The following is a 15,715-nucleotide window of genomic DNA, read 5'->3' on the forward strand; positions in this document are numbered from 1 at the left end:
CCCCAGCTGACTTCCTGCCCCTTGGGCAGGGGGCTGGACTCGATGATCTTCCGAGGTCCCTTCCAGCCCTAATGTCCATGAAATCTATGAAATCTATTTCATGGTTTGAATACAAAAACAGCTTGTCCCCAAGATGGATAGTATTCATATATTTCTAATACTTTCCTTAAAAAGATAAAAGTACAACACTATTAATTTTATAAGAACACTTACCTGCATAGACGATTCCATCACTGAGACTACTGTTATAGCATCTTCTAAAGTCACAGTGTCCCTGAACATCAGCCGAGCATGAGCTGACAAAATCAATGGAAATGGAAAGCAAATGTTACCGAAAAGGGTTTTTTTGGATTTGCAAGAGGAAAATTAATTTAGCCTCTAATTCTGCGAACACCTGTGTAATGGCTGAATTTAAGGTATTCCTCTTTGATTTCAGTGTCAGTAATGTCTGCAGGGGCACCTTATTCTTTTAGTAAGATGGGTGGTCTGCCTTCTGGCTTAAAGATTCAAAGACAGTTTGAATAAATTTGAACAAAAAAAGCACAGTGCTACATTTAACTATTGAACTGTGTTCAGATACCATGGCAATAAGAGTGGCATAAAACATTCACCTGTGTTTTTATGGACTGATAGTGACACAAGTGCCAACCCCTTCCCTTCCACTAACAATTAACTTATCTTTGTAGAAAAGAGTTGACTTAAGGTGTAATCTACACTTTGCATTTCCTTCCTTTGTTTGGTTTGTCACAACCTTAATAATGCTTCAGCATTTTCCCATATTAACTTTCTTCTTCTCCCACTTCCTTTTCCTATGCCACCATTACAAAGCCATTCCAGACAAAGCTTTAGCTGGGATGCTATAGCTTGGGATGGGTTTGTTTTGAACAGGGGGTTGGACTAGATGACCTCCTGAGGTCTTTTCCAACCATAATTTTTTATGATTTTGTGATTCTGTAATTATACAAACTAAAATTTTGATTTTACAGTAAATTTCTGTTGCATTTATTACATGATGTGAACCAAATTCTTGGGACTTAAAACTAATTAAAAGAACCAGTATTTTTGGTAAAATTATAGGACATCAAAGGCCAAATCTATTGTTTTTTCTTGACCCCTTAATCAATAAATAATCCCTCAGTCTGAATGGGACTGCAAGACTGCACACATTAAATGTGCTTTAATAAAGATATATAACTTAAAGAGCCCTTCCCCCCCTCCAGCTTCACTTCTTGCAATGGTTTAAATGTTTTTCAGGGTGGAGATTATGTGAAAATAACAACATTCAAACTAGTGTTGTAGTGCTAAAGATGAAAAGCATACAAAACATGTAGGTTAAAAAGCCCAAAATCTATAGGGTTCATTCATTCTTAGCTGAGAGGGAAAGTTGTTACTCAGCTCATGGGCTATAACTGCACTTCTTAAGTGTCCATTTTCTGTTTTATTTTTATATGTTAACCATCATGATGAAAAAGAACCATTGCCAAGGCCTCACCTTCTGCTAAGCGTATCAAACTCTCTAATAAGCGAATGGTAGTTCGGGCAGCATTTCTGCTGTCACTTTGCCGCTGCATCTGGTAATAACGCATTAGAATCAAGTTGCTCTCATCAGACAATTTTGGCTGTAGACTCTTTATAAGGCAGAAGTAGGTTTTCATCTTTTCCATGCTCCAGAGTTTATCTGATCTGCTTGGATATCCTGAAGAAAAGGTGCCCAGTTAGTAACTCCAAAAGTAACACACACAGATTGCCTTCACTGGATTCCTGTTGAACAGATAATTCAATGGAAAAAGATATTTCATTACATTTTGCTGCATAAAAGTAGTGCCAATGTCTTAGTCTGTCTAGGATTTGGCTGAAGTCCAATGGGGTTTATTATGTTCTACCCACCTGTTTTTCCAGTTGTTTAATCCAGTTTTGTAATGTCCCTGTGTTTCAGCCCAATCTCACTCTTACTAAAGATCTATGGCAAAGCTTACATTAATTTCAAAAGAAGCAAGATCAAGTTCATTGGGTGCATCTACACATGAAAATAATGTGGGATCAGTTTACTCTACAGTAATTACTCTAGAATAAACTGACCCGGATAGGCATCTACACATGCAGATTCTTGGGAGCAGATTTGCTGCTTATGGCAGCCACTTGCTTCTGCCCCTGCTAGCTCTGCACCAGCCCCCTGCAGCAGCCAGGGGGAGCTCGAGGCTCAAGACAGTTGGCCTTATTAAACAATAGCTGCCAAACTGCAAAAACATTTTGCACAGATGTATACTGGGCAGAAGAGGGCCAGCAGCGTTCCCTGAGCTCCATCCCCATTTACAGAACCTGCCCAGAACCATAATTGGGAGTGTCAGCTGGGTGCCTGGAATAGATGGAGAGGGCCAGGATGAGAATTAGGTCGCACTGCTTTCTTTTCCCCAAAGAGAAGACAGCAATAATAGCCAAGTGCAGAAAGGGAGTAGAGGACCATTCAACACAGACAAGTGCAAGGTACTGCATCTAGGGAGAAGGAACCAGCAACATACCTATTGGCTAGGGAACACCCTTCTTGTCAACACAGTCGCAGAAAGGGATCTTGGAGTCATTACTGATGGGTTCCTTGCATTGGCGGCTCATGTTCATCCTGGAGTCAACAAAGCTAACCGCACCTTGTCGCGCATCTATAGATGCATCACAAACAGGTCCAGGGAGGTGATCCTTCCCGTCTATGCAGCACTGGCCAGGCCGCAGTTGGAGTACTGTGTCCAGTTCTGGGCACTGCACTTCAAGAGGGATGTAGCTAACAATGAAAGGGTCCAGAGGAGGGCCATTCACATGGTTAAGGGGCAGCAGGACAGGCCCTATGAAGAGAGGCTAAAGGGCTTGAACCTGTTCAGCCTCTACAACAGAAGGCTGAGAGGGGATCTGGTGGCCATTTACAAACTCTCCAAGGGGGACCAGCAGGAACTGGGGGAGGCTCTGTTCCCTCGGGCACCACCCAGGGTTACTAGGAATAATGGTCACAAATTGTTAGAGAGAAGGTTTAGGCTGGACATCAGGAGACATTAGTTTACAGTTAGGGCTGCCAGGCTCTGGAATGGGCCCCCAAGTGAGGTGGTACTCTCTTCTACGTTGGGGGTCTTCAAGAGGAGGCTGGACAGATGTTTGACTGCAGTGATATGATCCTGGCACCTGTTCCTGCCTGGGGCAGGGGTTGGACCTGATGATCTGTTTAGGTCCTTTCAGACTTTAAGTACTATGATACTATGACCACAGTGCAGCATGGATACCTCAGAAGTAAAGTCTGGCTGAATCGCATCAACCAGGTTTTATGCTGGAAGTGGGCCTAACTGTAACACTATAGAACCTGCACATCATGGATTAAGGTAGAAAGGTTTAGCCTACTAACCAGCCCAGACTAAAATCTTTTACAAATGATCAGAAACAAGAATACATTGCTCACAGCCTATCTTGACACTAACTAATCAGTTTCGTGGTCTCTATATTTTTCCTAGTGAAAAAGCAAGCACCTCACAAACCACCAACACAAATGGCACCTTCATGACATTCCCAACAAAAATTGAGGATTAAATAGTACTGAACTGGAACTGCCCTTTAAGCTGGAGAAATGGTTCTTCCAAATAGGGCAGCAGAACATTTGGGAAAGGTCTATATGCAGAAGAAACTTCATATATGTACAAAGACTTCTCTTACCTTTATTTTCTAATATGAAGGAAGAAATTATGCGATCCCATTCTTCATTTCTTGTATCTAGCAATACTAAGACCAAGTCAAATCTGCTCAGGAGGGGACTGCCCAGGGCTATATTGATGGACACTGATTCGTTAGGGTCATAATGGCCTTTGGGATTTGTCGCTGCCAATATAGTGGTTCTTGTATTAAGCTTGCACACTAAGCTAAAGAAAAAGATGATGTACATTACTAGTAAATTCAGTTAGCTATATGAAATCATTTTTAGTAAATTATTTCATATTTTATTTTTATCGTGCACATTTTTTTCTGAAGAATGCCAAAGTACTACATGATATATCTATGTATGACGTGTCTATGTATGATGTGTATGTTATATACAGAGCATCTTTCAGTTGGAGGATGACAATTAGGTGGAAACAGTGCGCACAGCTATACGACAGCAGTGGGTGAAACTCCACTGAGTTATTTTTATATATATTGAGCTAGGTTCTCAGATGGTTCTCAAATTGGTACAGCTTTCTTGACTTACATGGAGCTATAATGATTTACCACCGGAGAGGATGTGGCCCATAATTTCTCAACAGTAACTAAGCATTTTTGCCTTCCTGAGGATTCTTGTTGAACAGATAAATCAACGGAAAAAGGTATTTGCACAGAAATATTTCAATAGAAAGGGATGGAGCTAGACTGTTCTCAGTGGTGGCAAATGACAGAACAAGGAGTAATAGTCTCAAGTTGTAGCAAGGGAAATTTAGGTTAGGTATTAGGAAAAAAATTCTTATTAAGAGTGAAGTAAAACACTGGAACAGGTTACTCAGAAAGGTTGTGCCTCTCTCTATCCTTAGCAGTTTTTAAGACCCTGTTAGACAAAGCCCTGGCTGAAATGATTTAGTCGGCGATGGTCCTGCTTTGACCAAGGGGTTAGATCAGATGACCTCCTGAGGTCCCTTCCAACCCTAATTTTCAATGATTCTGTGCTTTTACATATTGTGGTATAAAAAAACTGGTAGAGGGTAACTATATATTTTTCAGTGAAATAAATTGTTTTCACCATTACTTATGATCTCCTTGTGCCTGGCTTTGGTTGCAGTGAGTTGCTTTTGTCCCAGCACTCACAGTATAATCCTTTCAATATAGGCAGCAAAAAAACATATTCTAAATTTGGTTATCACTGAGCTATTTCCAGTCAGCTCCAGGCCAACTGTTGCCTGTCTACAGATTTAACATATAGAACCAAGAATCTTAGCTTTCTTATTTATGGTACACTACACAAGAGTTCTGCTGTAAGTCAGAGACTGAGATCTTACATACATTTGCAACAAAACTGTGTTTAAAGGTTCTGTCCACAAAACCAAAGCAACTTTGTCAAAGGATCCAGTTGAAACATATTTTACAGAATAGGATGGACCAAACCATAGCAAGTTCAAATCACTATCATAGTAAAAGAACCTGGGAAGTAGTTATCTGCCCTGCTGGGTAAGAAGAATTGTCATGGTACACTGCTAAGTCTTGCCAGTGTACTGTGGGTGAGAACTACATTAGCAAGTATACTGGAGATATTGCATGGTCCTGCCTGATTAAAAATGCTCATACAAAAAATTAAATATACAGTCATAACATTGGAGAAAAAACCCACATTTAATCTAAAAATAGTTTTCAGTGTTTGGCTGACATATTAATAAACAGTCATCTGGAAGAGTGACATTTTTTAGTTTGACTTCCTCCTCCTACCCACACAAGACAAGACCAGTGGTAAGGAGCCTGGCACTCCTTTCCTCTCCAGCCATTTTCAGAGACTGGAGCATGGAGTTGTGGGACAGAAAACACTAGCCTACCTATTCTGGAAGGAGCTGCAGCAGGCCTCCACTAGCTTGCCCACCAAGAGCAGCAAAACAAGTTATTGTGCCCAACTGGAATTGCCCACATTGAATTAAATACAGAAATGAATGGAAATGTACCCTCGTCTTATGCATAATACTGAATTTCATTTTATTCTACTCTGCTCCTAAACAGATATTTTTTAAAGATTTTTTTTTGACAGACAGCAAACCCACTGCTGCCTGTGAGAAGCTGTCAAAGAGGATGCTGGGCAGCATAGCTTAAAAAGCATGGAAGGTAGCTCAGAGTTGTGGGAAAAGCAGGTTTACTGCATCCTTCTGTAGTGAAGGGGTTAACAAGCCTGATGATGAAGTTGTCATTCCTGGGCGTCTAAGCTGAATGGGCAAGAAGCAAGGATTTTTCCAAGTGATGTCTTTTTATTGGACCAACTTCAGGGTTGTGATGGACCTAGACAAGCTTTTGAATGCAGTATGTTCTTCTTCAGGTGAATGGGACTGTTTTCATCATACTTACAGCTACTTTTCAGTCCATTTTCAAGCTGAAACAGAAATTAACGTACATCTGGAAGATACGCATAATAGCCAGAAATGTAAGGACTGGCTCTGCTACGTTTGCTGCATTAAGGGTGGAAACAGATGCTGCCTTTGTGCTGCCATTAAATTTTTGGCATTTGGCAAACATTTTTATGGCAGCACGAAGGCCAAGCAAACAGAAGTCCATGCCCCTTGTCATGCCACAAATAATGGCCACCATGAATCTGCGACACTATTTAGCAGTGGAAATCTATTTGTTTTGTGTCTGTCCTGGCACCCCAGGGAGCTGCCTCAGGGGCTTGCTCCTGCCCACCCTGGGAACTCCCAGGTAGGGTCAAAGCCCTCAAGCCCTGGGAGTGCCTGCCCAACTTTTCCATCTTACTGAGATGCATCTCCAGGATGTCCTGGGCACATCTTAGTAAGCGGAGAAAGTCAGAGTTTCCCCACTTACCTAGACACGGCCTTGGGATTTTTTGGGGCATGCCTCGGTAAAGGGGCAAAGTCAGGGCTTTTCTACTTACTGAGGCACACTCCAGAAATTCCAGAGGCAGGTCAAGGTAAGCAGGGAAAGGTGGGCAGGCAGTCCCAGGGTTTGAGGGGCCCAATCCTGGCCAGGAATTCCCAGGGTGTGTAGGACCAGGCCCCTCAAACCCTGGATGATTATGTCACCAGCTGTCCCACAGCTATCCTGTCTGCAGCATGAGCAAGACAAAAGGCAACATGCTTCACTCAGTGAGGCAGATCAGCTGTACTGGGATACAACCCAGCATAGCTGATCTGCATTTTTTTGCCACCAAAGTGTGGGCAGCTGAGTGTCTGTTGAGGGGTGGTTACTGCTACTGAAGCGCACCCACTCCACACTGGAAGGTGATCTTAACCTTGGCCAAAGCAGATGTAGTTGTAGGTGTGATAAAAATTCCATGAGCTGAGCTAAAAGCCTCAAATGTGGCACAAGTTAAACCAAAATAGAGGTCGGTAGATAGATAGCATTAATAGCCAGGATCAAAAGCCTCTTGTTAAAAAATGCATGAACTCTGTCACTGATAAGGTAGCAACTCAGAGAAGTTCCACACATGACACAGTGAAGAATGCATGATGTCTGGTATAAACAGAATACCATAAGTCGATTAGTTTGCTGACTTCTTGTAGGCTTTGGGGAAGAAATAACCCTTGAGGAGAAATTTAAATGGAAGAAGAGTAACGGCCTTCCAGTTCAGCTCAAAAAGGGCACTCAATGAGGAAAAAACATCCTAGGTTGGTTATTAAAAAAAAGAAGATAAATGAGGTGTCAACGCAGTTTTCAATAGCAGAGAGTCAGGGATGCAGGAAAAAAGAAAAAAAAAACCCGGAAGAAAAAGGGCTTGATATGGGTGGAGAGTAGAAGGGGAAGAGTAAAGAAAAAGACAAGTACCTTGAACTAGTGGGTGGAAAAGGGATGGTCAGCAGTTAAAATACTGAAGTGTCAGGCTCCCTCTGAAGATGCCATTTAAGCCACAGCACTGTGTGTTAAACAGAGGGAGGATGGGGAGACAGGGCTCCAAAGAAGGGGAACTTAGAGTAATCAAGACAGGAAGTGATTTGGGCCTGGACAAAAGCTCTGTAAGAGTGGACAGGCTGAAATGATTTCACCTGAAAGATGCTATGGAGAAAAAACTGGCAGAATTTGGGCATGTGCTAGATGCAAAGGGAGGAACTGAAGAGGACTTCCAGGTTACAGATATCAGCAGCAAGGAGAATGTGGTGTGTTCAGCAATGACAAATGAGTGAAAGAGAATTCTGGATGACTGGTAAGAAACCAGGTTCTCGTGCTGGCTGTTTGAGAGAACACAGCCAAAGCCACCTGGCAAACACACTTGGCACAGGATTTTCCAACCTCTCCCCAGTGGGGAGAAAGACTGTGACAGTGAAGAGGATGCAGAGATGATCGGATCCAAAGACAGCAGCAGCACTGGAGACCCTCTGGGTGAAAATCCGTGGGGAACACAGCACAGGGGACACAATGGTGGGAGTCTATTACAGACCTCCTACCCAGGATCAAGAGCTTGACCTGGAGCTCACCAGGGAATTGGCTGAGGTTGCATGCTCCCAGTGCATGGCTGTCATGGGAGACTTTAACTAAACGGACATCTCATGGGAAGAGCACTCAGCAACATATGAATGATCACAAAGTTTTTCATATGCATGGATGACCTCTATCTAACCCAAAAAGTCTACAGGCCAACGAGAGGTAAAGCACTGCTCGACCTGATACTGGCAACGGGGGATGACCTTATCAATGACCTAATGATAGAAGGGAAGCTGGGTGACAGTGACCATGAGCTGATCACCTTCACTATCTGCTGTAAAGCTGGCAACTCAGTCAGCAATATAGGAGTCCTTGACTTCAGGGAAGTTGACTTTGACAAGCTCAGGAGGCTTGTCAGTGAGGCCCTAAAGGGGAGGGGAGTTCAGGATGTGTGGTTGCTCCTCAAGGGAGCGACCCTCGATGCACAAGCAAAGTCTATCCCATCTTGGAGGAAAGGCAGCAAAAGGGCACAGCAGCCCCCTTGGCTCCCCAGGGAACTAGCAAACCTCCTGCATCTAAAAAGAAAGGCCTACAAAGGATGGAGGATGGGATCCACCTCCAAGGAGGATTATTTCACACTGGTCTGGACCTGTAGAGACCAAACCAGGAAAGCCAAGGCTGCAATGGAACTCCAACTGGCTACAAGTATCAAGGACAATAAAAGTCCTTTTTTAGATATGTGGGGAGCCGGAGGAAAAGCAAGGGCAACATTGGACCCCTGCTAAACCAGATGGGACATCTGACAACCGATGCCTGTGAAAAAGCCAACTTACTAAATGGGTACTTTGCGTTGGTTTTTCACCAGTCCCAAGGGACGCCCCTGCCCATTACGGGACAGGAAGGCCTGGATGAGGGAGATTCCTTACCTTCCATCAATGCTGACCTTGTAAAGGAACACCTTGAGAGGCTGGACACCTTCAAATCAGCCAGCCCTGACAGCATATACTCTGGGCTACGCAAGGAGCTGGCGAGCATCATAGCTCAGCCCCAGGCACGGATCTTCGAAAACTCCTGGTGCTCTGGTGTAGTGCCCGAAGACTGGAAGAAGGCCAATGTGGTGCCTATCTTCAAGAAGGGGAGGAAAGTGGATCCAGCAAACTACAGGCCCATCAGTCTGACCTCTATCCCAGGGAAGGTCCTAGAAAAGATTATCAAAGAGACCATTCTGAACAGACTGGCTGAGGGCAAAATCCTGAGGAATAGCCAGCATGCGTCTGTTGCAGGTAGGTCTTGCTTGATCAATCTTATTTCCTTTTATGACCAGGTGACCTATCACCTGGATAAGGGGGAAGAGATTGATATCATATATCCTGACTTTAAAAAAGCCTTCGATCTGTTGGCAAAACTGGCGAACTGTGGCCTTGGCTTCTCCACGATCCGCTGGCTGGGGAACTGGCTATGTGTTCGGACCCAGACAGCGGTGGTTGACGGAAGTCAATTGTCATGGTGTGCTGTGACCAGTGGGGTCCCTAAAGGCTCTGTCCTTGGGCCTATATTGTTCAACATCTTCATTAACGATGTGGACATTGGCATCAGAAGCGGACTGGCCAAGTTCACCAATGACACCAAACTTTGGAGTAAAGCATCCACACCTGAGGACGGGAAGGCAATCCAGATTGACCTCGACAGGCTCAAGAAATGGGCAGATGAGAACCGGATGGTGTTTGACACCGAAAAATGCAAGGTTCTTCAACTTGGAAGGAAAAACCCACAGCATGCTTATAGGCTCGGCAGTGTTACACTGGCTAGCACTTCTGACAAAAGGGACTTGGGGATCATGATTGACCACAAGATGAACATGAGCCTTCAATGTGATGCTGCGGCTAGTAAAGCAAGCAAAACACTGGCTTGTATCCGTAGATGCTTCTCAAGCAAAATCCAGGATGTCATTCTCCTGTTGTACTCAGCCTGGGTGAGGCTGCAGCTGGAGTACTCCACAATTCAAAAAGGATGTGGAGAAGCTTGAGAGGGTGCAGAGGAGAGCCACGCGCATGATCAGAGGTCAGGAAAATAGACCTTATGACGAGAGGCTGAGAGCTATGGGACTCTTCAGCCTGGAAATGCACAGGCTCAGGGGTGATCTGGTGGCCACCTATAAGTTTATCAGGGGTGCTCATCACGATCTGGGGGAACGCCTGTTCACCAGAGCGCTGCAAGGGATGACAAAATCGATTGGTCACAAACTCCTCCATGACCGTTTCAGGCTGGACATAAGGAAGAACTTCTTTACTGTCAGAGCCCCTAAGGTTTGGAATAGACAGCCGCTGGACGTAGTTCAAGAACCTACCTTGAACGCATTCAAGAGACATTTGGATGTCTATCTTGCTGGGATTCTATGACCCTTGCTAACTTCCCTCCCTTTGGGCAGGGGGATGGACTCGATGATCTTCTGAGGTCCCTTCCAGCCCTGATGTCTATGAAATCTGTGAAACAGCAACAGCAGCAGCAAGTCCTCCAGTGGGAGTTGGAGTGACAGCGACACAGACAACGGATGAGCTGAGTTTTGTAACCCTGTAACCGGGGTGGGGATGAGGGGACTGTGGTGTCTATTCTGAGAGACCAGCAGACTTGCGTGTGGGTGCACAGGTGGATATTTTGTAAGAGGGTTGGGAAACCAGTGGGTCTTTGTATGGGTGCGCGGGTGCATATATTCTAATAGGTTTTTCCTTTTTGGTGTGTGGCTAGGAGCACAGATATATATAACTTTATGTGTGTATGTATGTATGTGCGTGTGTGTGTGCGTGTGTGTGTGTATATATATATAGACATATATCGTTACAAAAAAATAACAAAGTGCACACTTCCAACAAAATTACATATCTCATCAAAAAATGGCATTTTCCACATATGTGAAGAACTCACTGCCTCATATGGCAGGCTCTGCAAAACCAGTTTATGTATAGTCTCCTTTATAAATGGGTTCCCTTATAAACCCTACCTGATTAACTTCCAGGCCTGGGTAAGAAAGTTTTTAATGCAAGTCTGAGAGAGTAGGGTCAACAGGGACTTAAAACCACCTTTGTGTTACTGCAACCCTGGAGACAGTCATGCATTTAGTCTCTGGGGTAATTTCAGTTTCCAGGGTTGTTTTATCTTACATGCAGCCACAATTCCCAAGAAGCCCTTCTCCTGGACTGAGATCACTGGGTGCAAAGTATCCTCCTCTCTTTGAATGTCTCAACGGAGGGGTGAGTCCAGTGCCTCTGCGCCCCCTGGGGACTCCGCTAATCCTGAGTTTCTCTCCCTCCTCTGTGAGTAGTCAGATCTTTTAGCTCAGCAGGGTTATTTAGCAAAACATTAAGAATCCAAGTTTCTACAAGTAACATATAGCAGTTCCTCTTTATAGCCCATGGTGCAGACCAAAGTGACAATTTTTGCCTGATCTGGCCACAAAATTCAATTTATAGCTGTGATCAAACACAAGTGCATGGCTGCAAACAGCTTCAAAAACAGCTGATACACATCTGACTCCTCACTGCATGAGGTATCAGATAAAGATGTTACAAAACATAGTGTCTTTTGTAACTTGTGGGAGAGGAGCTCCCAGCTTGTCCCTGTTTTCAGAATGGGAGGGGGGAAAGGGAGCAGAGGGAGTTTAGTCTAGGGGTTTTTCAGCCCCTTTGCAGGGTGGGCTAGGTGTATTGCAGCCCCCCCCCACATGGGGGGGGGGGGAGGAGGGCTCCAATTCACCCACCCCACCCTTCAGCACCAGCTGGGGAGTGCCAAGAATGAGCTCCCTCTGTTGTCTTCCCCCACCTCCAATTCTGAAAACAGCAAGCACTGGCAGAGAGCCTGGCTGTAGGTTCCAACTAGATTCCCCTCTCCCTGGAGCCAACAGTGAACTTCTGTTTGGGCTGCGGTAAGGTTGTAACCCAGAATGCTTTACAAAAGGTGTTCTGAGTTACAGGTGGGAGTTCCACTTCTGTCTGCACCCCCAGTGACCAGTAGTCCCTTACATGGCACTCCTTAACCACAGAAAGGTAAGTAGCTTGAGAATCTTTTCCTCTTCATTTGCTACCTGCTATTCAGTAGTTGTCATATGTGCATGGGGTGGAGGGAGTGTTTTTCCTCATCCTATCGCTAAGACCAGTTCTATTAAAAGATGAACAAACAACAGTCATTTAAAAAGTGTGCTTTCTCTACACAGCGGTAAGAGTTCTACAAAAATAGTGTAGGGGATCCATGTGTGTTGTGTGTTCTTATGTATCTATATGTCTACTTCATTATTTGAAATTCTGAAAAGTCTAGCTGGTGAGTATTTTTTAAAACAAAAACTGTACAATATAATATGTGTAATATTTAAATTGATCACCATGGCAAAATTAGCTCTAGCTTTTATCTTATTTTGGATTCAGGGGAATTCTACTTTGTTGTTTCATTGTATGATTTTACATGTCCCTTACCCTGCCTTAGCTACACTGATGGTTTGTTGCTCCATTGCTTCATGGATGCTTGTTCTGTCATGTTCCTTGATACTATTAAACTCATCAATACAGCAAAGACCTCCATCTGCAAGCACCAATGCTCCAGCTTCCAAATTCCATTCACCAGAGTCCTTTACAGCAGTCACTGTCAAACCTGAAAAAGATATCAGTTTATTCAGTCCTTATTCAAAATGAATTTGAATAAAAGCTTATTGGCTAGTGCCAGGCAGAGAGAATGCAAACGGTACATACTTGTCACCCTACAGCTCTGCCAATAACATTTTAGGTATTACAGACCCCTGGGCATGCTATCCAGTTATTATAGCCCACATGTTCCTGGGTCTGCTGAGCAAATTCTGTCAAGCAGAGCACATTTTGTACTTGTGTTTTTTATGATAAGAAAAAAGGTACAAATTGTGATTAAAGGTGATCCAACTAAATTTGTTAAATTGATTTTAGGTGCAAACCTGAACTGTCAGCAAAGTTACACCATGGATACATGCAACCCACCATCAACTTTTAAAAACACAGTTGAACATAAAAATGTTTTTAAATATCATTTGAGAGAGATTCATTCATGAGTTCAGGAAGCAGGAAACGGAACTGATAAACTCTGTCAACATTATATTTTGACTGGGGGGTGAGAGAGTTTCTCTTTGAGATATTAGGTTCATTTGAACATTAAACTCAAATGGAAACCGGAGGGATGGAAATCAAAGAATCATTCCCAGCAGGCATGTGGAAATGGAAACTGTATGCAACACAGCTCTAAATAACCTTCACAGCACTGAGAGCATGAAGAGTATGAAATGACACCTTATGTATATTTTGTCTTTTTATCAAGACTGCTAAACATTTATTGTTTTCTAGCTAATACTTTTTTTTCTTTAATACACTACTCAGTATCTAAAAGTGGGGTCAACCTTGGGACAAAGTTAATAGTACATACTTATGTAATATAAGGATATCTGGATTTCAGTGATAACAATTAGAACTGCTTTCCCCTCTCAAACATCTGTAGCTCTCCTCCACTCCTCACATTTCTTTCACAACTTTTATCTCTTTTCTTCATTTTTTGAGGCTTTCCTCCCTCCCCAAAAATTCTCTCCCTACTCCACTACAGTTTGGCTCACAAATGGCTCAATAATCCACACCCCATGACTCTAATCAACCTTAAGATCTTTAGGAGCGTTAGGGACACAAACAGGGTGTTTGTGCCCAAAAGCTTGCAAAGAACAATTTGTCCAACTATTTAGTTCGTCTAATAGAAAGTACCAGATTTACCCAAAGAACCTTGTCTGCCTATGCCCTTGGGCCAACATGGCTACAACCAACAACCTTAGGGACATGACAATGGGTCCAAATACTTTAATAGAGCTCTGAAGCCGGAAGTCACAGCCTACAGCTGGAACACAGTTTCTGCCAGTGAAGTTGCATGTCCCCAAACAAGCAGTGAGGCACTGAGAACGGTTCTCTCTCAATAACGCACTGCATATTATTGGCAGGTTCATTATGAAGAATGTCTTCACATCATTCTATCTTCCCTGATTCTCTGGGATTTTCATATGTAGGAGCAGCTTAAGCAGTCTACCACCTTGCTGATTTAAACAAGGTAAGCAGGTATAGAAAGCAGTGGGTGTATCTACACATGCAATGAGCATGTCGCAAACTCCAGTGCAGTATGCATCAGAGTTTAATGCTTCGGGGTGCAGTGTTTCCATGTGCACCCAAGGATGCAGTATGCTGAGCCAGGGTGGAACAGCCCTGGCTGGCATGGCTTTCACGGGGGGTCAGCCTGCCAGTTTGGAACTGCTCTGACTTTGCTCAACTTGTTGTGGAGGGGCTGCAGTGTGGAGGTTAGCTGACAGGCAGCCCCTGTGCTGTAGCACCCTTGTGCCCCAGCCAGCCCTCGTCACCATCTATACTTGCATTTTGGTACATGTGACTACTCCACTGTAGGATAGTACTTGTCCTAGATGGTACTATTCTATGGTGGAGTTGATTAATTTACTGTACCCTAATTGGGATGCACATGTAGACGTTTTACTATGGAGCTAATTAGTCAGCTCCACAGTAAAGTGCCACATAGATGCACTCAGCAGTGATCACTGATTGTGTGTTTACGACAAAAGAACTTCCCTGTAAAGTAGAGACCAAGATTGTCCGCTCCCTTGGAAAGACTTCTAGGAAGGAACCAACCAAGAGGAAATTTTGACATGATCTGGGGGATCAACTCAAGTCCAAGGACCTTGGCATACTCAAGTCCAAGGACCTCCTGTGCTCTACACTGCACACTTCCTCCAAAACCCTCCTTGGCCTCCCTGTCAGCATGACTCAGCCTTTCAATGCAAGCAGTTGGCCTACTGTACTCAAGGGCTCAACTGGGAAATTAACAAAGTCTGAACCTGTATTTACGTCAGTAGTTTTTCTCCTCTGGAGTTGGGGAAAACAACTGGCAATCCCCCCCAACCCATGTCATATTCTGCCCCTCTAGCTACCGGATCCCTTACCCTGCAGGAGACAAGGACACCCACTGGTTGAGTTGCTATTCCATCCTCCATGTACAGTGGTATGAGATTTTCATGAGGGAAGGGCACTCTTGGTGCAGGCCTCCAAGGACAGGGCAAAGTGTCTGTACATCACTTCCCAGTTTAGGATCTTGCCTCAAAGCATTCTGATTTCTTCTTTCACATTTAAACATATGGATCTGTGAAACTTGTAACAAGCTGTGTGGGTCTCCAATTGGGCTTGTCAGCCACAAACAGATTTATCAGGCATCTGACAAGTCCTCTTACGTATATACAATGATCCAGAGGATCAACCATTGCCCACTATGTATGCAATATGTTCATGTAAGCATAGGACAGTAGCGAGCTACAGAGAACTGAAACTGATTTTTTTTGGCAGAGCCTGTTTATGCGACAGTCTTCCTAAAGCCGAGGTCTCTTTAACTACCTAAATGGTAAGTCAAACTGTCTAAAACAAAGGTTCCTCCAGGCCCAAAAAGAGCTGCTTGGGCTGACCCTGAGCCAATAGGGAGCTCCTGCAGAGTCACGACCCACAGTAACTATTTTTCCAAAGCTTTCTCTCGTGCGTGGATGACCTCTACCTGACTCAAGAAGTCTATGGGCCAACGAGAGGCAAAGCGCTGCTTGACCTGGTACTGG

At 44.0% G+C, this 15,715-nt stretch overlaps 1 protein-coding gene across 1 annotated transcript in view; it reads right to left on the bottom strand.

The window, feature by feature from the left end:
* The window catches only part of MCM9 (minichromosome maintenance 9 homologous recombination repair factor), a 74,930-nt gene that overhangs the window by 12,721 nt on the left and 46,494 nt on the right, over positions 1 to 15,715 (bottom strand). Inside the window, 4 exon segments of the mRNA XM_019537963.1 lie at positions 214 to 296; positions 1,493 to 1,696; positions 3,688 to 3,890; positions 12,528 to 12,702. Coding sequence (XP_019393508.1) covers positions 214 to 296; positions 1,493 to 1,696; positions 3,688 to 3,890; positions 12,528 to 12,702 — 665 coding nt within the window.

This window comes from Crocodylus porosus, unplaced genomic scaffold (assembly GCF_001723895.1).
Source record: "Crocodylus porosus isolate Cpor-Errol unplaced genomic scaffold, CroPor_comp1, whole genome shotgun sequence".
Lineage (NCBI taxonomy): Eukaryota > Metazoa > Chordata > Crocodylia > Crocodylidae > Crocodylus > Crocodylus porosus.